The sequence below is a fragment of the Eschrichtius robustus genome, chromosome 9 (assembly GCF_028021215.1).
Source record: "Eschrichtius robustus isolate mEscRob2 chromosome 9, mEscRob2.pri, whole genome shotgun sequence".
Lineage (NCBI taxonomy): Eukaryota > Metazoa > Chordata > Mammalia > Artiodactyla > Eschrichtiidae > Eschrichtius > Eschrichtius robustus.
In genome coordinates, this window is record NC_090832.1 from 31484369 (window position 1) to 31508170 (window position 23802).

At 35.7% G+C, this 23802-nt stretch overlaps 1 protein-coding gene across 1 annotated transcript in view; it reads right to left on the reverse strand.

Moving 5' to 3' along the window:
- ENPP1 (ectonucleotide pyrophosphatase/phosphodiesterase 1) overlaps positions 1 to 23802 on the reverse strand; it is a 67313-nt gene that overhangs the window by 25888 nt on the left and 17623 nt on the right. Inside the window, exons 2-7 of the mRNA XM_068550980.1 lie at positions 9085 to 9157; positions 6766 to 6882; positions 5905 to 6030; positions 4937 to 4997; positions 2707 to 2804; positions 747 to 826 (exon numbers count right to left, since the gene is read on the reverse strand). Coding sequence (XP_068407081.1) covers positions 747 to 826; positions 2707 to 2804; positions 4937 to 4997; positions 5905 to 6030; positions 6766 to 6882; positions 9085 to 9157 — 555 coding nt within the window. The remainder of the gene's footprint in view (positions 1 to 746; positions 827 to 2706; positions 2805 to 4936; positions 4998 to 5904; positions 6031 to 6765; positions 6883 to 9084; positions 9158 to 23802) is intronic.

The following is a 23802-nucleotide window of genomic DNA, read 5'->3' on the forward strand; positions in this document are numbered from 1 at the left end:
CAACCACTCAAGATTTTATGGAGTATTTGTGTTTTAATTTATGTAATAGGAGAAAATAAATTAGGAATGATATGGATGAAGTTCTATATAAAGAAGCAGCCTAATTTTGAAAAAACTACTGTGTTGTCCTTTTGCATTGCTCAGTGAAACATTTCTGCAGAACAAACTCCTTTTTGGGTGGGTCCAAGAATAGCTTGTACCAACACAAGCTAAAGCATTAATTCTCTGGCTTCAACCCTAAGGCCTAATGAATTCTACTTTTTTTTTCTGGATTCAAATTAAATCTGCAAACTTTGAGTGAAACAAAAATAGAGCTGTAATCCTACCTAAAGTCAGGCAAAGTGGCTTGCTTAGTCTCATACATCAAGATGATTGGAAAGACAGCTGAGAACATGTGAGTGTAGACAGTCTGGGGTTCAAATAAAGTAAGATAAAAACTAATCAGAAAAAACAGGACCCAAGAATCAGAGACTCTTAAATTGAAAGGGAACCAAGAAATCATTTCTTGGAGTCTTTAGTCACCTCTTTTCACAGATGGGAAATGGAGACCCAGAAGGTAAAGTGACCTGCCCAAGGCCACAACTAGTTAGTAGAAAAGCTAAGACCAGAACCTAGGTTTCCTTGCTTAACTACACAATGAAAAAGAAGTTATTTTTTTCTGATCTGAGATCTACTTATTGTCTTGAAAAATGTTACACTTACATCTCACTTCTGTGAACATATAAAAGTTGAAATGCAGAGCTTACTGTGACAATGCTGTAGTGATTGGGGAAAGTTTTTGTTGGATATACTGGTCTCATGTTTTTAGCATATGTTCCACAGGTTTCTACAAGGGAAAAAAATTAAATATTGTTATTAAATACAACTAACAATCTGTTTCCCTTATTTAGCTTTGGTACCACAGACTTCTAAATAGTACTAAAAAATGAACCCAGAAGGGATTTACAACCATATAAAAATTCAGGGTGAATTACAAAGCAACATTTTGGATTCGAATTCAATGTTAAGAGTTAGTTTTTCTCTTAGTTAGAAAATCATTAAACAAAATTGTTAAGCCAATGAAATACTTATCCCATACCTATCAATAACATTAAGTTCCAGATGGACCATAATGATTCTTGCTAGATCTTTGTCTGCTACTACTTGGTGGTAACATACTAAATTATAAGATGTAGTTATATTTTAACAACAAAAAACTGCACTAGTAGCTAAATCTGCAAAATTAAAACAAGAATGAAGCAGTAGCCGGGATGACAGTGTCCCACCCCAAAAATCCAATCTAGCTAACTCCAGATAAGTTCAACACTGCTCTAAAGATAAAAAGCATCTTCTGGCGGCAAGTACAAGAAAGGACAGAAGTCAAACTGTTCCTGATTTAGCCCTAGCGTCACATTCCTCTTCTGCCTCTACCATTGACGACGGAATACCTAACTAATGATTCTAGCATATTAATACCCCATTGCCTGAAAATATTCCTCAGATTGGCACGTGTCTATCTATCTCACTGCCTTCCAAATAGTTCAGAATTACAAACTACATTCTCCAACTACCCAAAGAGAGGACTTAGTCTAACTGTGTATTGATTTCCTTCCAACTTCATATATAGGTACCTACAGCTCCTTAATTCTGAACTCAGGTTCTGAACTCATATTTGGTGCTATGGAAACAAACTTTCCACCTGATGATAACAAAGGGCCATATTCAAACCTCAAAGCTCATGAGCTTGGCTGGTAAGAACAGAGTCTTCCTTGCCCATGCAAGCTCCCAGCTAAAGACTTTTTATGTCAAATGATTATTTATAAAAACTATTTTCTTCCCGGGAGAAATTAAAAACTGAAATTTTTAAAAGTTCTCCAAATATTATTTTCGCTTGTTACAATAGAAGTACAATAAACAAACCTATGTATTTACTGAGAGTGGCTGTGATGTTTAAACCAACCTCATATACTCAAGTCCAGTAAATAATGTTTCAGAGCTCCAGAAGAACACCAAAACAGTGTATTTACTTACTTCTAGTTCAGTCCAGCATTACACTGTGGCTACTTAAATACTGATCACTGATAACAAGCAATGTTCTACAGTTTTTATACCTATATTTAATTTTTTCTTTTTTCAGTAACAATGATGATACAAGTGATGCCCATATTACTGGTGGTTAATGTGATTTAAAACTTTGGCATTAATACTAAGAAAAGACTATTCTACTATTGCATTAGTAACTTATACAATAATCAATTAAGGCTTTATTGAGGTAAAGAAGTTGGAAGGATGCTACACGATACTATAAGATAAATAACAAATATTCTATATCTACACTACTAGAAACACAGCAGAAATACCTTCAGTTTTTGAAATGCTATTTTAAGATGTAATACATATTAGATAAATATATAAATAATTTGTCCATAAAAGGAATCCAAAAGTCTAAGAAAAAAAAAAGTATATCTTATCTCATCCTTATAGCTACATCTATCACCAAGGGATAAAAATCCTAAAATAACTACTATTATCTCAGAATTATTTAAAAGGCAGTTTCAGAACAATTACAATATTAAATACTAGTTCCTTATCATTAGGTTTAACTCTTTTGCAATAGAGGAGTTTAGTAAAACAGATTCTGCCAGTATTTTTTGAAAAAATGACTCCCTCCTTGGTCTATCTCACTGAAACTGTGGCACTCCAATAGTAAACTCTGAAGTTACTCACTCAGCTTGCTAATAACAGGAAGAAGTCCACCCCAAGTGTGTAAATATTCTGCCCTGAAACCATCCAAAGAAAATAAGAGGGTAGGAGGCATTTCAAACCTGGATAATGAGAAAGAAAGAAAAAAAAATTGTTTAAAGAAGAAAGAAGACACAGATCCGTGAAGATTTTCCACTGAGGCTGATATGTAATCTAAGGTAAACTAACAAGCTCAACAAACATCCTCATAAAGAATATTTTGTAAGCATCTATATTCATATATATGCTTTTATATTTTATTATATATATCATCAAATAGTACTGATTAAGCACTCATACCATTTTGAGCCACCATACAGAGACCATCATTTATGATTCCTGCTATTCCAAAAGCTAGACCAAAAGCAGCTAAAATGTAATAATATTTTCCCAATTTGCAAGAGAATAAATGTTAACAAACAGCATGTTCTAAATTATGTTCTTGTTTCCACTACTTTTTTTCCTGTAAAAGCATTTTCTGATATTGTCTCTACTTGAACCTAATAGATAGTATCTCATATCACATAAATTATATACAATATTTAGCTTTTAAGTTTACCATATTTAAAAGATATTAATATTTAATTGAGAAGTTGGTGAGGTATTTACTACATTTAAATACATAAACAACAAAGAAATGATCCAAAGCTAGAAATGAACAAACAATGAAGGTACACATACACACACACACACACACAAACACACACAGATTTACATGTGTGGTATGGAAATCCAAAGAGGGAAGCAAAAAAACATGTGTAATGATATACTCAGCAAAAGAGAATAACTATGGACAACCATTCCGTGGCTACACCAAAACAGGCATGGTTCAGAAATTTTGCAGCTTCTAATGACATCTGATAGAGAGTAGGAAAGTCGTATATCATTGGATAACCATGAAAAAACTTTCCACTGAAAGTTTACTCAGTAATTTAAAAATCTGAGCACAAAGATTTACCTTACCTTGCCTTTTCCAACTCTACTGCCTCCCCAGCTTACTCTCATACCCAAACACAAATGGAAAAAGGAGGAAATTTGTGTATAATTTCCACTAACTAGTATTTGTACCATAGTTCTGTTGGGAGACTCTGCAGAATCAGCTGCATATAGTCTCAATGGTCCATGTCTGTATAAAATTATTTCTATTCAATCAACAGAAAACATAAAAACAGTTTGCTGGGCCTCCAGGTAAATATACGGGTATAATAATTTCCAGTATAATAAAATGTGTCCTAAAATATGGTCTTCTTGTAAAGAAAGGAGGACTTATATTTTCCACTAACAGAGTCAACATTACAATTGGAAAATAATAGTCAATGTTCAGAAGAAAAGGAAGATTCAAAATTCATTAAGTGTAAAATTTCCAATATACCTTGGACTTAACAGACATCTTAGGATATATGAGAAGTCCTCTTTGAAAAAAGTCTCTTCTGTTGGAATTTTTTGGGTTTAGTTTTTGCTGCTGTTATTACTATTGTTTTAAACAGAAAAGAACTCTTCCATCCAACAGAAAACAAAAATACATATTTAAAAAACAAAAATAAATTATATACATAAGTAAGCTAAAATACAGCTTTAAAATGTTTAACAGTCTGGAAAAATCATTATTTTAAAGACATAAAAATATATTCCTGAAGATTAATAATTCAAATTATATGAATTTGAATTCATATATCTCTGTTCAAGTGGAGCAAAGATAATTATGTTTAATACTGTCACCAAATTTCTACCTTCTGAATTCCACACAAATTTTTTTTGATGACCTTGTAAACATAAGGTATTGTAAAAATACTCTAAATACAAAATTAACAAGTATAAATTATAAAAATTATGTAACATCTTCTCACAGACATGTTATCCCAAAAATATATAAATGAACCAAAACACAAAAAAAATAAAAAGAAGCTGTAAAGTAATTCACTATAAGTTCAACTTGAAAAACTTCAAATGAATGTAAAGATCCTTCCTTCCTAAGAAGGAAAACACAAATACTTTCACCCAACACTCATGAATACTAAATATTCATGACCTCTCTTTTTTCCACTAGCTTCCAGAGTGGGGAGTCATGCCATAATCATCTCTATACCACCAGTGCCAAAAGAAGGCTTAACTAAAAATAATATTTACTGAACCAATGAATAATTATTATTTTTATTTGGAAAGAGAAAAAAATGGTACTCCTAAAAAAAATTAGTATCTCAGAATATAATCTTACCCTGCTGGACACTGTGGATCATTAATGCTCTCACATGTTTCTTCTGCCCAACTTTTCTCACCTAAAACATTTTCAAGAAGTACAATGAGTTAAACACACTCAATAGAAACAATGATTGTGATGCTTGTGAGACACATTAGGACAGATTCCAAAAACAAAATACGTTAACAGATACATAGATAATATGGGACATGATTCTAGGGAAACAAAACAAATAAAGGGAGTTATTCTGTTTCAAAATAAAAGTTAGCTGATATCAGGAATTAAAAAATGAATGTATGATTGCAAGACTAAAACATACTACTGTATTTGGGAGAACTTGAAGGCACCTTTTCCATTTTCAAATTGTTAATATTTTCAGCCAAAATTTACAACCCTGCTTCTATCCACCCAACAAAATCTTCTGGTATTAAATCCTTGATGTCTTAGTTCCTCTCATACAGAGCCAGGTTCTGTCAAAGAATTTCAAGGAACCCCGTTAACACCTAGACGAGACATCATAATAACATCAGTTTACACAGAATCTTATGCACTAACTTCACGTCCACTCTCTCAATGCACAGCAGACATCGTCCTCACTTACTATAAAGGAACCTGTTATATAGTCAGCCAGGACCGCAAAAGTGATCTTTCCACAAGTACAGCGTTAAATATGCAGCTAATATCAAAATAACACGAGGGGGTTGTAGCAGGAGAGTGAGTGACTACAGATAAAACAACATTGGCCGTGTTAGATAATGGTAATTATTAAGCTGGGTGACGCAAGCTTCATCACATATTCTCTCTATTCAGGTATATATATTTGAAATTTTCCTTACAATACAATGTTTTTAAAATATTTTTTCAGCCAATATGGTTGGTCAATAACTATGACTTCTAATGTAAAAAATACATCTGTGCTAAACCCCGCTAGGACCTAGGAAGATGTAAGCCTGCACGTGAACCCGGCAAGGGCATGACCCCCTGACCTCGGCACACGGAGCCATGGTTGATGCAGCAGTCGCCCTTGTCCTTGCAGTCATCCGAACAGGAGCAGAGGCTTCGGGACAACCTTTTCTCACCACACCTGAATTTGCTGCAAGTCCATATCCGTTCTAGAAACAAGTATCAACATAATACATTTCAGGGTCCAAATTCAACATGTCCAAAGTGAATACAGAAATACCTCTGGAACATGATCCATGAAGAGACAATGGACCATTTTCTAACCCTTAGTCAGTCACAGAACCTGCCACCACAGTGGTAAATCTGAACTAAGAGAAAATATGCAGGCAGCAATGACTATTCACTAAAAAGCCGGAATCTCATCGTTTTAAAATGTAAGCAAACATAATTCTTATTATACAACTCCCACGTCCATCTTGGCTTCTTCCACCAGTCATTGTCAGAGTTCTCAAAATTTAATCTAAACCTGGCTCGCTCTCATTTAAATGTTATTCCATGTCATACGTAGAGAAGACCAAATCAAACTGAGAAAATTTCCATAGTCTGATGGTTTTACTTTGAAGTTTAAGTGGACATCTTAAGAACTCTTGCTTTAATAAGCCCATAGAAATATTCATATATTTTAAGCAGCCTTTTGGAACTTAGGTGAAATGCAAATTAGCCTACATAGGCTGTCAGCATACATTAAAAACAGGCAGTTTTGCTATCCATAAAACTTTTAACAAGGCAAAATATGTAAATGTTTTTTCTCTCAGAAAATATAAAAGCCAAATTTTTAAAAATCTCAAATGGGTTAGGTAAATCACATACCTAAAAGATGCAGAACTTTTCTTTGCTCTTTTACCAAGGCCCATGACTCCATCTGTTCCCCTGCATATTTTTACCTGGTTCTATACACGTCTCCTGGTAATCTAGACAGCAGTTTCCAAGGTCAACGCAGGCAACATCACAGCGACAGTTCCCAAATGTTCTCTCAAAACAGCGACCCTTGCAACTTTTAACTGAAAATATTGAAGGAGTTAGATGTTTCTAATCTTTATATAATTACAAAGCAAACATCAATTAATACACCTAAGTTAGTTATAGTCAGGTTCAAATATTGTTTTAGAAAACACAGATGGGGTGGGCAATGAAGTTAACCAAGAATCTTTTCACAAATACATGTAGAAAGTAACACAAACAGAAGGCAGTAACCTTATAGAGTTTGCAATTTTATCTCTTGCCATAGGAAAAAAAGATGACTTTTTTCTTTTATATATTATAAACCCTACTGGGGGTAATAAAACTTAAATACTTTTGAATAATAAAGAAAAGAAAAATAAGAAGACCTTGTTCTTAAGATTTTATGCAGAGTTCTCTAAAAAGTGATAATCTATGAATATTTCAGAAAGACAGAGAATACCTGACTTACATCATTCTCAGTCTGGTGTAAAGAAGTAATGTGTTTGTACAGAACATGTTCTGCGGGACCCATCTCCCACCATCACCTAAAACATCCATTGCGCCTTCAGATCCAGCCTGCTCCCTTTGAGAAACTTTCCCAAACTCCCAGTCTAGGTCCTTTTTCCTTTTCTTAAGTTTGTATAAAACCTTATCCTTCATCTCAGTCACTTACTTTCATTTGTAACTAGATCATTTGGTTAATATCCCAGTCTCACCCTAGAGCACAAACTTCTTAAGAACAAAGACCACATCGGGATGTTACCCACTTCACTGTATCCCTAGTGCCTAGCAAGAGCCTTGACTAGAGCTGGCACTAATAAGTTTTTGTTAAATGGATAAATGGCAGATATGGAAGGAAAATACTTTTCATTAAAAACAATTTTACATTATAACTCTTTACTAGTTACCTAGAATAAGCTAGGTTTTTATTGGATTACTAAAAATCAGGATGGTAAGAAAAAAATCCACTTATAAAATAATGGAAGTCCAAAAGAAAAAAATGAATAATCCTAGCTCTTGACTGCAATGGTCTCCTGACCCAAGAAGACACTGCCACAGAGTTTAACTCTCATTTAACACTGGGAAACTAGGCAATTTTAAGGACATGAAATGACAATAATAATTCCTAGGATCAAAAATATTAACTTTCCTGACCCAAGGGGGGGAAAGCTATTATAATAATAGCTATAACTTGGAGCTCACTAATATGTTCCTAGTCATTTAAAAAATAATATGCATTCCATGTTGAGTTTAGATTAAAATTGCTGTTTTCAATCATTCGGTTTTATTTTTACATGCCAAACTAAACTCAAGGGGAATTACTTTGTGTCTAAAGGCTACATAGGTGAACACTAAAGTCTATAGCTTTTTAATCTTATTAAACATTGATAGTTTGCTCTGAATAGTTGCTGACTAAATATATAAAATTACATTTCATTCATTTCAACAATAAATGACAGCTTAACAATCACTAAAATTTTTTAAATGACTAATATTACAATTACAGAATAGTTGAACAGAAGGATTTGTTCAATTTTCAAAACCAAATTCCCTAGGAAGACCATCAATGATTTTAACAGGGAAAAAATAAAAACTACCTCAGAGCCAAAATAATGACTGCTACAGTGTACTGTTATTCATAGTTTTATTATTCATAGTAATCTTGTCAGTGTTGGCTAGATTTCTGCACTCAATAAAAAAAAATGTATATATATATATATATATATATATATATGTATAAGCTTAAAAATATCACTGTTGCTTTGAAATGTCTGCAATTTTAAAAGACTTATAAGCATTAAGGATAAGTTTCTGGTTGCCCAGGGATGCTAATTGGTTACCTAGTAACCTCAAGGGCTGCTCCAGCACCTAACTCCTTAGGCAGAAAAAGTGTTTGGGAGTCACTGGAGGAAGTCAGGGAGACAGGCTCCAGGAGCACAGCAGCAGAACCTGTCAGCCAGCTGCTTGTTTGTGTCTTTGTTCTTTATTTTTTGTTGTTTTGAGGTTTTTCTGCTTGTTTGGTTGGTTGGTTTTTTGATCATAGCCCCTCTTCATCGTTTTGGGATGAAGTTCTGCAAGTAAATAAAATAGTATATGTCTAAAATAATAAAAGAGCTTCAAGAAAAAGGCTCAAACCAGCATCAAATTTGCACTGTCTATGGAGTACTCAAGGGATTAGGACATAACGCTTATCTCAATCACATTCTAAAAAAGGCTGACTAGTACCCCTACACACACACACAAACACACACACTAATTACCTTCTTTGGCACAGCTTGGTTTCAACCCAAATATACAACCAAGGATTGTCGTTAACACACAGACTGACAATACCTGTGGAGAGAAAACAAAAATGATGTAGTTTCAAAGCCCTTTTATTTCTTCAAATGTTTTATTTCTTTAAATACTTCTAAACTTGTTGGTGCTGCTCTGTTTCCTGATCTGGTGCTGGTCACTTGATGTGTGCACGCTGGAAAAATTCAAACCGCACATTTTTGCTTCAGGTACTTTTCTGTATGTACGTCATACTTCAACAAAAAGTTTACTTAATTAGCAAACAAATCTATGCCTTCCTAGGTTAATGTTGCCAGAAATTTCCCAGTTGATGTAAATGAATCCAGTCCAAAAACGTATAATAATTAAGGTAGGGAAAAAAGAAACCTAACAATTTTCTACTTGTTAATCCATAAAAGGCAATATGAGAATATCAGATGCCTCTTCTAACAGTTTAATTACACAAACCTAAACACTATTCTCATATTCACTGTGACAGCTTGTGGGAATGAGCAACAGACAGGATTGGATGACTACATCCCGGACCCAAATGTTACCACAAACTGGTTGTGTAGAGATTTGGAGCAGGTCACTTTAACATTCCAGACATCAATTTACTCACTTATAAAATTAAAGGGCTGGACTCCTTGGATCCCTAAAAATCTTTCCAGCTCTAACATTTTGCAACTTTCTCATTCTCCACTATTCTGGACTTTGACATTTGACTTTAACTAGATCATTTGGTTAATATGGTGTCAGTGATTACACCATATAACTCCTAAGAACAATGACAGAAGTTTATTTGTGAGTTAGAAAAAAAAAAAAAAAGGAGCAGAATAATCTACAAAATAGTCCTCAATATTTTTCAGTGGAATGGAGTTCCCTTGGCAGCTCTCTGGAATGTCACATTTCAGGACAATTCAATAAAATATGCACTGAGCACCAACTATGTGTAAAGACTATATTATGCATTGAAGGAAAGAATAAGAGATCCCCCAGGGAGCTTCTACTTTTTGGGAAAAGGCAAAAGCAACAGCACAAATGGCTCATATTTGGTAGACTCTAGTTGCAGAGTTCTATAGTTGTTTAAAGAAGAGAGGCTGGGGTGGTTGGTGAGAAGGAGATCAGAAAAGATTTCATAGAGGAAGCCTCTGGGCTGGACTCTGAAAAGGGGAAATGACGGCATGATATTGCCAGGCAGAGCTGATGGAAGGGAAGAGAGGGCAGAGCAGAGAAAAACCAGTATAAGGAAAGGCTTGCAGGAAGGAAGGCATATGGGAGGTGGCAGATGAATAATGAGCAGACTACTTTGGCTGGAACCAAGAATATGAAAAAGGGAATGGACACAGTATGGAAAGGTGGCGTGGCATTTCCCCAAAGCCAAGATGAAGAGATACTAACGAGAGGAGGAATGGGTGAATGGGACAGGGTGGGTGGTGGGTAGAGGCTTTTATGTTTTCTGAACTCATTCCCTCACATAAAACATACTGAGTATTGACTGTATGCTGATCTGTAGTCTAGGTACTGGGTCCTCAGTAATAAAAGAGACATGACCTCTGTCCTCAGCATGCCTACTGTCAAGGGACTGCAGAACTAAAGAGGAAGTGAATGGCAAATAAACTGAGGAAGCAGGTTTAACTCATTTCAAAAGAAAACAAAGGTAAAGGAAAGAAAAGTGAAAGTACAGTGGATCTAAAATACAACAGGGTCTAGGTCAGGTTCTTTTTTTAGGAAATCAAAAATCTAAATGTATATATGTCCATTAAAATAAAGAGCCATCAGAAGAAGAGCTTGAACAAATAAGTAAAGAATGGCAAATAGAACAAGGTCGTAAGAGTACTAATGGATTCTCCTAAGCCTTTAATGGTGGTGTAAACTAACACAAACTTATGGAAGAGTAATTCTAAAGGATCTATCAAAAACAATAAAAACTCTCTTACTGTCAATTATAAATATATAGGGAAATGAAAAAATAGTAAAACTAATCTGTATTTAGTATCCTGTAATTTAAAACATGGAAAATTAAAGTTTTATTTCTTTGTAATAAACCTATCAAGAATAGTCTGAACAGTGCTTTATCTACTTCTCACAATACAGAGTGAGAATCTTTTATATGCCTTGGCAAATTGTCATATTCCTTTCTAAGTTTAGATAAGTTTCCAACGTTTTAACCTTTGTACTTTTAATATCATGAAATATCTCCAAAAGTTCCATTAATATGAATCTTTGTATCACTGTCACTTCCTCTGGGACATCTTTATCCTTTTCCTCACAACCATGCTTCTCATGTCAATAAATTCGCTGTCACTAAGTTCCTTTGGCTGTATATCTAGAGTCTGTTGAACAGCAGCAGTGTTAGCCTACCCACAGTCAGCTATCTCTTCCATAACCCCATTTACATTTGATCTGAATTTCATTTCCGGCATTATCACTTTTCTTTTTTTAACTGCACTTTATCAGCCAATTCCCTCTTTCAATTATTCATTTCTATAAAATGTGATGTAGGTCTACCACTGGCAGATAAAAAAGCAACACAAGTACTTGTTTTTCTGTCTGTGCTGAACTGACCAACAGATGCATAGTAACCAATCACTGACACACTTTAAAAGAAGTGACACTGGTCACTGACCATGATATGCATCTGCTATTTGCATAGTGTTTTGTGGACTGAAAAAGCTAGTAGCAAAGATTGTACTTTATGCAATTACTCACAGTCAATAAGTCTTAGTTACTGAAATTTGAACCATGTTGTTGGGAGACTGGTGTTATTTAATTAAACTGTGGGAACTGAAATTGTACATGTCAGAGAACCATGCAAAGCTAGCACTGCCTGTATTCTCACAAGTGGGCAATAATATAGTATATAACATAATAATATATATATATCCAAGGATGTTTAATTCAGAACTGTTCGTATTTAAAAACAAAAAACAAAAAAACCAGAAACAACCTAAGCTCATTATAAGAAACTGGCTTAAACAGTCAGGTTAATTATACAATAAAATACTCTCAGGGGATTAGCCTCAGAGATAGGTGGGTGAGAAGAAGGCTTAAAGATACAAAAACCAAAAAAAGCTGAGGGGCAGCCGTAGGAAGTTAGAAGCAGCCCTTCAATCCTTTTCTGTAAGTAAGAAGCATCTGTGGGGAGTGAGGAAGCCAAGGTGGGGCTCTGAAGTGATGAAGGGGGCTTAGGAGATGCCACGTGAAGGATGGCAGCAAATCAGTAGGGACAACAGAGATGGAGTCAATAATGGAAGAGTGAAAAGACCCTCCAGCTCTGGGGGCCCAGCTTACTGAGATCATGAATTGTTTGTAATAAGACCCAGAGGCCTCTAATTCCAGGAGTGGGAGTGGAGGAGTGGGGTGAAAAGATAACATGGCATGGGGAGATAGGAAGCGAGGGGAAACAGAAAAGGGAACAAGAGAGTCAAGGTGTGACTGCAACAGCTGACCAGGGAGGGTTAGGACCATGTGAACATGGGTATCTGGATGGAGAACTGTGAGAAGTGAAGGATCGAGAGAATGAAGGAGTGGGAATGGGGGAGGGAGTGAGGAAGGAAGAAGAACAGAAGTTACGGACTCTGAAGAGAATTTCAGCGTCTGAGCTCTCAGAAGTGGGACGGTGTGGAGTGGAGGTGAACCCACAAGTAGAAACCTGAAATTGGCATAAGGTACTTGCTGGAAGTAAGAAGACGAAAAAGTTCTACTAATTTTACTAGTAATCGGAGTTAACCTTTTGACAATGAATGAAAATCATGATAAGAGAAGTTATTTATATTCTCAAATTTATTGACTTCCAATACATATTCCCTCACTGCTGAAGAAATTCAGTCATGAAGATGTATTACCAATAACCTTACTGTTCTAACTAAATATAAAACAAAACTTGTGAACAGTTCTGCTAAAATAAGTCTCATCTTGAAGAAAACTATGAAAAGATTTAGTGGTTAGCAAGCATTTAAATTGCAACCATGAGTTTAAAGCATACATGATACATGAAAATCTTTGCCCTCTTGTTAAGCTACAGAAGAGGCATGCTGATTTTTTTAATCACCTCTTTGTTACTAAAAGATGTTATTTAGATTTACGTTTTAGATAATGCATAGCATGAAACTGAAACTAAAGTATGATCATAGAAGCAATCATTTCACCTCTGTAAAAGATGAAATTTAAATTACCTACCACTTTGTTACACAACACCCAATCAGAATAGTTTTGAGTAGGAAATTTCTCACCAACGATTATCAGAGCTGTGAAATCTAATTCAATTTGAATTTCCTTCTCAAAGTAGTTTAATCCAACAATGTCAAAATCCACCATCCTTTTATACCTCTATAACAATTTAGGTAGTTTTCAAGTTTTGATATTTTCTTAGAAGCTATAGACAAAATATTTCATCTTAGAAAACATGAAGCTTGGAGACATATAAGTAAAAGTAAAATTGCTGGAATGTTTTGCCTCTATGTTAGAACAATATTTATTTGGAGTTTCCTGCTTGTTTAGAGTCCCTGAATCATTTCTTGGACATTTAGTGAACCAAAACAGATATAAAGAAATCACTCAATTTTTTTTCTCACAAATTCCCTCAAACACAGTGGCGTTAACATAATGAGTATTATTCTTTCTTTATCAAGTATTCATACAAATATGTGTCTACTGGCCTTTGCTAAAGGCCAGAGATGCAAATGAAAGCAACTCCTCCCCTGACAGAGAAAGCATGTGGACATGAAAATGAATGATTACAATGGAACTGGACAAGAGCCACAGTTGAAATATGTAAAAAAATGTTAACATGCTACCAGCACAGTGGAGAGAAGAAAAGGAGAGAATGCTTACAAAAGGCTTCACAAAGAGAGAGGTGGGAAAAAAGGAATTTCCCTTTCAATCAATAAACGAATGTTTGAGTGCCTGCAATATGCACTGGATTTCGATTCTGTGGAGAAGTACAAAATTAAAACAAAAAGAATTTGTGGTGAAATCCCTAATCTGAGTTGATAATCTACTCAGGGCAACAACTCTAGAATTTGTTGATGATAAAGACATGAGACAGTGACAGTGAGAAGTAACCTAAGAATTAAACTACATAGTGACAATGTGTCACCCATGCACCCATGCATAGGTATAGAAACTATTTTTTAACTGTACAGGCTAGTTGTGTTTTATCAACAAGATGCCACAAAGGCCCGTGGCAAAACCAGACTGAACCAGCTAGATCCAAGATGGCAGACAAAGTAGGCTATTGGTCACCATTTTCCTTGACTTGATTTATCTCTGTGTTTCCATATCAACCCCTGAGAGCTGAAGGACACTTGCCCTGATTTATCTCTGTGTTTGTTTCAAAAGTACCTGGTGTTGGGCCGATGGTTTGCAGCTGTACTGGGAGAGATACATGCTTTGAGAGATACACAGTGGTCAACCGCTCAGAACCCGGCCCTGTCTTGACCACAGGACCGCATCTATGCAGATGAAACCTGGAGGAGTCCAAGAGTTACCTTTGCTTCATCATCATGCTAAGATCTTTGCCCAACGGGGGGATTTGTACTCTGCTTGCACAATTGGTGCCATGTGCAAAGAAGTGTGGAAGACCGCGCATGCCCGGGCTGCCCCTGGAAATCTCCACCCCTTTCCTAGTGCCTTGATGACCTGTCTGCCTCCTGACCCTTAAAATTCCCTTACTTCCCTCCCTTAGAGGAGATGGTGCCTTTAGAGCATGAGCTCCCCTTCTCCACTCTCTGGCCATTGAATAAAAGCCTGTCTTGCTTGCACCAAACACAGTTTCGTCATTGGCAGCGTGAACCTGAGCGGGAAAGAACTCCCTGATCCAACCAGGGGGCCTCAGTTCAGCTAGGGCCTCAAGAGAGGGGCCTGGTGTCTAATTCAGTAACAAATCTATGCAATGGTGCTTTGTGCAAAGCCAGGGAAGTATAGAAAATAACACCAGTCTGGGAAAGAGAGAATAACAATGATTACAGTAATAGCCATCACTTTTACAGAACAATAGCAACCATCCCTTCTGTAGTACTTACTATGTGCTAGGCACTTTTCTAAGAGTTTTCAATCAAATCATTTAATCCTCACAATAACACTGTGACACAGATTATTTTATTTACCCAGTTTAAGGAAACTTAGCTGCAGAGAGGTTAGCAACTTGCCAAGGATCACAGAGTTGATAAGCGACATGGGCAAGATTAGAACTTAAGCAGTCAGATTGTAAAGGGAGTGGGGCAGGAGCGGGGACACGGGAGTGGCTGAAAGGTGGCTGTGGCCTTCGGGGCAGTCAATGTGGAACTGTTGCGGATTTAAACATGAAAGTGACATGACTGGATTTATAAATTCTAGAAAGATCCTTTGGTGACACTGTGAAAGGTTGTGCCATAAGTCACTCACCTGCCTGTCTTCTCTCAGGAAATGCTCTGTCCTCCTCTGGGTCTTTCCAATTACTGCAGCCCTGACCATGCTCTGGGAGGTTTGTTTATCTGTCTGTCTTTGACCGGACTGTGAGCTCCAGGGTGGCATGGATTTATTGACTCATCTCTGTATTTTCTAGGTCTAGCAGAGTGCCTAGCGCATAGACATTCAAAATCACTGCTGACCTGAAAAATCAGTAAACTGATTTAATTAAACAATTTGGGGGGAAACTATAAATCTCCCCCTTTTCTTCATCTGAGTTGACAAAGTCAATCAGGTTGTTAAGTGCCTTTATATAAAGGGTGCCTATAGTAAATATAGGCGAAAAGCATTTTTTAGGAAATGGACAATTGCTAGATTTGGTATTCAAATGTGACAGATGCCTCTCCAATTTGAAGATGAATTAGCCGACCACATTGCCTATCAGTCCTCTGACCTTTTACTCAAGTAGCATGCTTTCTGGAAACGACTCTGTGGGAACTCAGACCTATGCGTTGCTGGAGTCTTTGGGGGATTTCCTTTCCTAGAGGATGAGGATTAGATCCTAATGCAATAAGCCCAGTGCCAAGAAACTCCCACCGGAGACTCAGAGGGATGTCATGCTCAAAGATAATGTCTTGTTCTTGAAGAACTTTGAAGTGTTACAAAGTTCAGTGTAGAAGTTAGAACAACTGCTTGAGTGTATTGAGAAGTTTTTTAAAGACAAGGTTCTAACTTTTGCTTGGCCTCTTATATACTCAGTATCGTTTTAGTTACATTTGACTTAACTGAAGATTCTCCCAAATGGCAGTGAAATTTCATGTGATGCAATTTATGTAACTGGTCAAATGAAAATGGGGGAAGGAGATACTACGCACCGGACAAGCACATCACTTAGGGGCAAACCTCACACTCAATCTCTCAGTGAAACCTGAACACGCTGAAAAAGTTGACATCTACCTGGTAGAAAGGGGTTCAGTTTCAAAATGGCGAGGGTTCAAATCCCACCTCTGTTCATTCATTTTTTTCAGCATTCAACAAATATTTCCTGAGAGGCTACTACGTGTTAAGAAGAGTCTCGTGCTGGGTATACACCAGGAAACGAAAACATTTCAGTGCTTTCATGGAGCTTACCTTCTTGCGACTTATAGACAACCACCAACTATGTGACTTAGAAATGTTTCATATCCTTGCTAAACATTATTTTTTATCTATGAAGTGGTGATAATACACACCTCAAAAAATTGGCACAAGCCTTGGACATAATTTACAGAAAGTACCCAGATTGGTGACTGGGGCGCTGAGGTACTCCATAAATGACAGTTCCTACTAGGAATATCCAACTCACTTAGAGCACTGAGACATTACAGATTCTTCCACAGGAACAATATAACCTTATCAATGTTTAATCAAACTTCAGGGCATTCTTTCTTATTTGCTGTTAAAAGAAATGCCAAAAACCAGTATACTAATATTTCCCTTTTTTGGGGAGGGGGGGTTTAATTCTGCAGTAATCTGTTTAACAGTGGTTGAAGACCATGCACTGGTAAAGAAAATATGTCAAAAAGGTGTAATAGAGAAGAAAAGCAAATTATTATTTTGCAGGTAACGGCTGTACTGGTAACTTTAGTTATACCTATACAGCAGCTCTCCAACCCATGCCACTGAAAAAGGGATCCATGTAAACACCAATCTGTGTATTAGAGATTACTACAGATTCATATCTGCACACTTAACAAAGATTAGCTGTGGATTGATCCAAGCACTGTGCATATAAAAATCTCTGGAAAAAGTCTGAAAGAAACACCTTAAAGTATATATACTTCTCAAAAACTACACTTCCTACACTTTATCCTAAGGCAAAAAAATTATGTACAAATATTTAGATACAAATATATACATGCAGTACTATTTATAACAAAAAATAGACATATGTACAATGTCTAATAGTAGGAAAATGGCTAAAGAAAATATGGACTGTATATAATATGAGTATTATACAGCCATTAACAGTTATGATTTAGAAGAATATTTAATGACCTGGGGAAAGACATTGTTGAGTATGAACTGCAAACTATAAAACAGAATAGGCAATATGGTCCTAATTTTATGTTATACATAATACATAGTTTACAAATAGTCTTATCTCTGGCTGATGGGCTCACAGTGATTCTTGTTATCTTCTTGGTACTTACCTTTATTTTCCAGTTTCCACAATGAACCCATATACTTTTAGAATCAGTATACTGGAGAACCCAGGGGGCTAGCATGGATAATAGTGACCCAGAGGAAAGTTTACCTCATTCTGGCATTTTAGTGATCTTCAGCATAACAGGAAGTCCTCCCTGCCCACTTACTCTAAGCAAACTCTAATCAACAAATTCTGCCTCCAGTTAACCTACCTAATCCCTCATTCTTAAATATCAATGAACCACCATGATTCACCAGTCATTTGAGGTAAGCCTGCAATATGAGATCAACAAAAAGAAAAGGTCTAAGATCAACACAAAGGAAAAACAGGGAGGAGAAGAGAGAAAAGCATTTAAAACAAACCCATCTAAATAGTATTCTCAATAGGATTCAAGAAGTTACATACAAATATTGAAATCAAAAGGCTCATACTACTAATATCAAGTAACCAGAATAATAAATCAAAGGCTCATACTTATTCACATCACTATAAAATACCAGAACACTAACAATAAAAAGATCTTCAAGTGAAAGGTTATGCCAACTTCACTTCACAATAAGCAGTAAAGAAGTATAAGATCAGAGTTAGTTTTTCCTTGAAGGATAGAACTAACTGGGGAAGCTCTCTGGGCCTAGAAAGGTCTGTGCAAGAAGTTTATTGACTTCTGGTTCAATCTCTTCATTGATTATAGAATTACTTAGATTTTCTAATTTTTCTTGACTCAGTTTTTCTTGGAATTTTTCACTTCATCTGCATTTTCAAATATATTGGTATAAAGTGATTTACAATAATCACTTGTTATTTTTTCAGTGTCTGTAGCACTGAATTTGTGTTCCTTTTTTTCATTCCTGATGTAATTTGTGCCTTCTCTCTTTTTTTGCGTAATCAGGCTCACCATAGGGGATCATACCTTTTCAAAGAATTTGCTTTTTACTTTGCCAGTCTCTTTTTTATTTTACTGATTTCTGGTCTTATCTTTATTTTTTTCTTTCCTTCCATATCCCAGGTCTAATTTTCTGGGTTTTCTTTTATTAAGTTGTTGATATGGACGCTTAGGTTTTAGCTTTTTTAGACTTTATTCTCTTTTAATATTACTTTTATTCTAACTTTTAAACCCCTAAGACATTGTTGTTTTATAAGTTCATTTAGGTTTACCCAAATATTTACAAGTTTATGCATTTTAATGCATTTTTCCTTTATACTTTTCATCTGGAAACATCTGGAATCAGTTTCCTTCTGCATAAAGAAATCTTTTAAAATTTTCCTCATGGAAGATTCTGTCCGTGTTTGTTAGTATATACATGTCTTTATTTTGTTCTCATTCTTGAACGGTATTTCTGCAGGGGTATACAATTCCAGTCTGGCAATTGTTTTCTTTCGGCACAGTGACGATCTCATTATACTATGAGAATTCAGCTGTCAGTCCGTCACACTTGAAGAAAATTTGTCATTTTTCTCCTATACCTTCAATGATTTTTATTTTTACCTTTGTATTCTGCAATGTTATTCTGTTGTTTTTTGACGTATATTTCTTTTATTTATTCTGCTTACGATTCAATGAGCTACTTGAATCTAAGGACTGATGTCTTTCGTCAGTTCTAGAAAATTGTCATCTCTTCAAATAGTGTCCAAAATAAAAGGTAAAAGGGATAATACTATCAGAAATCAGTAAACCTAGAAAGTTTTTTAAAGAACCAAATAAAATTTTTAGAAATAAAATGAAAAATAAAATGAACAAAATTAATTAAGGGATTAGGCTTCACATCAGAAGAGATGTAGAGTAGTGGAAGACAGAATTTGTGAGCTGAAAAATAGATCAGAAGACATTATCTAGCATGTATCACAAAGAAAGATCACAAGAAATTATCCTTCTAATTCAATTCACTATTATTTCTTCAATATTTTCTTTAAAAAGGACAAGAATTTTATAATCTGTGTCTGATAACACTACCATCTGAAGTCATTGTTTGTTTGCTTCTGCTGTGTGATATTTCTGCTGATTTTTGCTCATGTTGCCATTTTCCTTTGTGTGCTTAGCTGTTTTTAACTGTGTTCTGTTCATTGATGTTAAAAATTTTCAGGATTCTTTGAAGCTGAGGATGATGGTGTTTTCCTCCAAAAAGGATTTATGTTTGCTTCTGCCAAAAACATTGGTGAATATTCAAGTTTGAGACCACCTTCACAACTTGAGGTAGATAAAGTGAGATCAGCTTGTATATATCTTTATATATGGAGGACACGCCATAAATTACACAATACCTATGTCCTCCACAGGATGTTCCAACTTCATACAACATATTACGTATATAATTCACTTATAATATAATACATAGCTTATAAGGTATATAAGCATGCACAATTTCTTCATAAAATGAAATTATGACTTCAAAACCATATCTCAATTTCTGATTTCTGATAGTTTCCAAAAACATATCTTTTATATCTCTGTCTCTCTGGCCCATGCTCCACCTCTTCAATTTCAATTTAAGAAATATTAGTCCCTGCCAGTACTATTCCAGGGAATATCTCATATGACAACTGTATTAAGCTGAATGTCCTTTACCCTCACAATTACATCAGCATTGGCCATTAAGAAAATAATGATAATATTTATTCTCTCATTGACAGGTCTCAATTAGGAGTCACAGAAATCATTATCGCAATACCAACTTATGACTAGCATAGGTTGAAGATTACAATGACAGAGAGAAGAAGAGGTGCTAAAATAAAAGTGTAATGGGGGAGTCATTTTATGAAGTTTCAAGCAATAACTAGCAATTTCTTAAACTATAATACACACACACACACACACACACACACACACACAAAGAATGACAACAAAAACCCAAAAATATCCAGGGTCTTGGTGATCAAGGCCATTTATCAAACCACTGCTTATAAGAGTAACTAGAAGGACCAATCACGAGGCTAATGACAACATAACAGAGAGGAACACCATGGTGGGTTCCTTTGACTCTGGACAGATCCATACATGTAGGGTAGAACGTGTCACTACCTGCACAAACCCAGCTGCTAAAGCACTTCTAGGATCTCTATATGAGTTATAAGCAAGCTAAGATCACAAGCCATAGCACTCCCCCTCAGAGAGACTCTTACTTCTGTGGATAGAAGGAACCTCTGCTCTGCGGATACTGTATTTTCCACAAACATAGAAGGGAAAATATTACCTTTAAAATGAGAGATGCTAAGACAGGAGTTCACAAAAACAAGCTTCAAAGACGTATCACAGAAATTTTGGTTGACTTTCTAAGAATTCATCATCGACACATGTTTTTACAATAATGATTAACAGAACTGCTGGATGTATACCATCATTTCCAACAGTACTTCTTCCAATTTATGTCAGAAATATTGCCATGAAATCTGGTACATTTCTTAAGATACAAACTACTTCTCATATTTAGTGAATGGGGGAAATCAGTAGCAGGCTGAGTTTAATAGACTTTACCAAAGTGAATTCTAGTCATGAGTAAAAAGAAATATATTCACATTGAGAAACTACACACTCTTCTTTGGTATTCTTCTTTCTCATATCCTTTTAAAAAAGAACAGAGGAGAAATAAACTTAGAAGGCAGTAGAGCAGTTTTATGAGGTACAAAATATCATTAAATTAATATTTAAATATTTAATGTAATATTTATATTATTATTATTTTAAATACTGGCTCTTAAAGGCTCCCCCATCTGTCACTCAGCAGCTCTGAGCTTTTAACCCTTTCCTAAGTAAGAAAGAAAGATAATGGCAGACATATTTTTTTACCATTCAGATATGACACTATGTACATGAAAGATAGAGAAGATAATGCCCTCAATCAAATATAAATCTGTTAGGAGTCGCTGATAATAGAAAGTGCAGTTCAAAACAATTATCTTGAATAAGCACAGTGCTGTACACACTTGGTTGAACCGGTTCTCAGGCAGATAAAACTATGAGAGTCTTGCCTAAACTATAATAGTCCAGAGAAGGGTTTTGGCACTTTTAATATTCAAGCAAATAGTCATTTCATCATTTCCCTAATTTTCAATGAATTATCCTGGTAAAATAAGCATTTGAAGAAAAGTCTCAAAGAAAGCTCAAATCAGTAGCCCATGGGAGCTAGTAATGATAATTGGAAAATATTTTTTTAGGAGAACAGGTTAAAATGAAATATCAACTCTGTTGATGGACATTTCCGTTGCTTCCAAGTGTTGGCTATGATAAACATTGCTGGAGTGTAAAAAAAAAAAAAAAAAAAAAGAAATATCAAATTAGAACTCTAGCTTAAGAAAACAGAAACAATGTTAGAACTTTACCATAAACTGTAAGGAAATCATTAAAATTCTATCCATTTTCGATTAAAAATATAAGGATGGCAAAATTGTAGCCCTAATCTCAAAGAGACCAATAACTCTCATGCCTTTATATCCAAATTAAGATGTGAGTTACTTCTGGAGCTCTGTGATATTGCGAAAAGCACGTTATCTATAGCCCCTTTATTGGGTTAGACTGGGTATTTTCTATTCTCCCTAATAAGTCTAAAATATCTATGAATCTACTTTCCCCTGACATTTGATCTTACCTTTATTTGGATCACCCCTAACCCCACATCCTGTACCCTCCTCTCTTAAGGAATATTACCCCCAATATATACATGTATTAAGATTTCTTGTTGAACCCAGGCCATTGGAATAAACTATTAGGCCTGTCATGAGAAGTACCTGAAACACTAGCCTGCAAGCCTTACTTTCCCAGGTGAAGCAGAAAGGAGGTCAGAAACTCACCTGAGCCATATCCTCCATATCAGAACTTTTCCTGGGGACCCTGCAAGGCCTCCAGAGAACTGATTTATCTAGGCCAGTAATTCTCCTTTCCTATAGTGTTCATTTTTTTTCCCCCAGTTTTATTAAGAAATAATTAACATATATCACCGTATAAGTTTCAGGCGTACAGTATGATGGTTTGATTTAAATATACAGTGAAATGATTACCACAACAGGCTCAGTTAACATTCATCATCTCATACAGGTACAATAAAAAGAAAAACATGATCATTTATTTTTGTTTCCAAAAGTACCAAACATTTTCAAAGGAAAAAAATCCAGTACTTATAACTTCTGCTTGAGTGAGCAAATCACTTCTCCCAGATCGCAGTGACTGCTTTCACAGACCGTTTCCCTCTGAAGTTAAAGGTCAAAGGATAAAAGTCCATTTGGTAGTTTAAAGTAATGGTCTCAGCAGAGATTCAGCTTTTTTTTTTTTTAAATAAATTTATTTATTTGTTTGTTTTTACTTTTGGCTGTGTTGGGTCATTGTTTCGGTGTGCGGGCTTCTCATTGCAGTGGCTTCTCCCGCTGCAGAGCATGTGGGCTCTAGGCACACGGGCTCAGCAGTTGTGGCGCACGGGCCCAGTTGCTCCGCAGCATGTGAGATCCTCCCGGACCAGGGATCGAACCCGTGTCCCCTGCACTGGCAGGCGGACCCCCAACTGCTGCGCCACCAGAGAAGTCCAGAGATTCAGCTTTTTTTTTTTTTTTTTCCAGAGATTCAGCTTTGATGGCAAGCTTCCTTCCATGACTCCCACACCCTCACTGAATCTTGAGACACAAGCACCTAATCAACAAGATCAGTAACAGCAAACACCTCAACACAAAGCAGGGTCCTCTTAAAAAGCTGGTGGGTGACTCCTCAGATATAGCCTCCTGCCCCTAGAATTTCCATTTACATCCACAATTGGGTAATGCCCACAAGGGATCACAGAATTATTAAATATCAACACTGTTCTTAGTCTGATGGCTTATTTAACCGTCTTCTGTCTTCAACAGGACTGTTAGTATTGAAAAATACATTTTTGTGGCCTCTCTTTATCTAATCTTCAAAATTACCTTAGCTTCTTAAGAAAAGCAATCTATTGAGAAAAGAGATCTTGAGGGAAGTATATAGTAAACTGGATTTCTATCTCTTGCCTTACAACAAAATAACATCTGAAATAAATATTTAAAGGTTTAACATGAAATCACTAGAGGAAAATATAGGGAAATATTTTTATATTTTTAGGGTGATAAATATCTTCACAAGCATGGCACAAAATCCAAAAATTATAATGGAAAAGCTGATATATTTGATTTC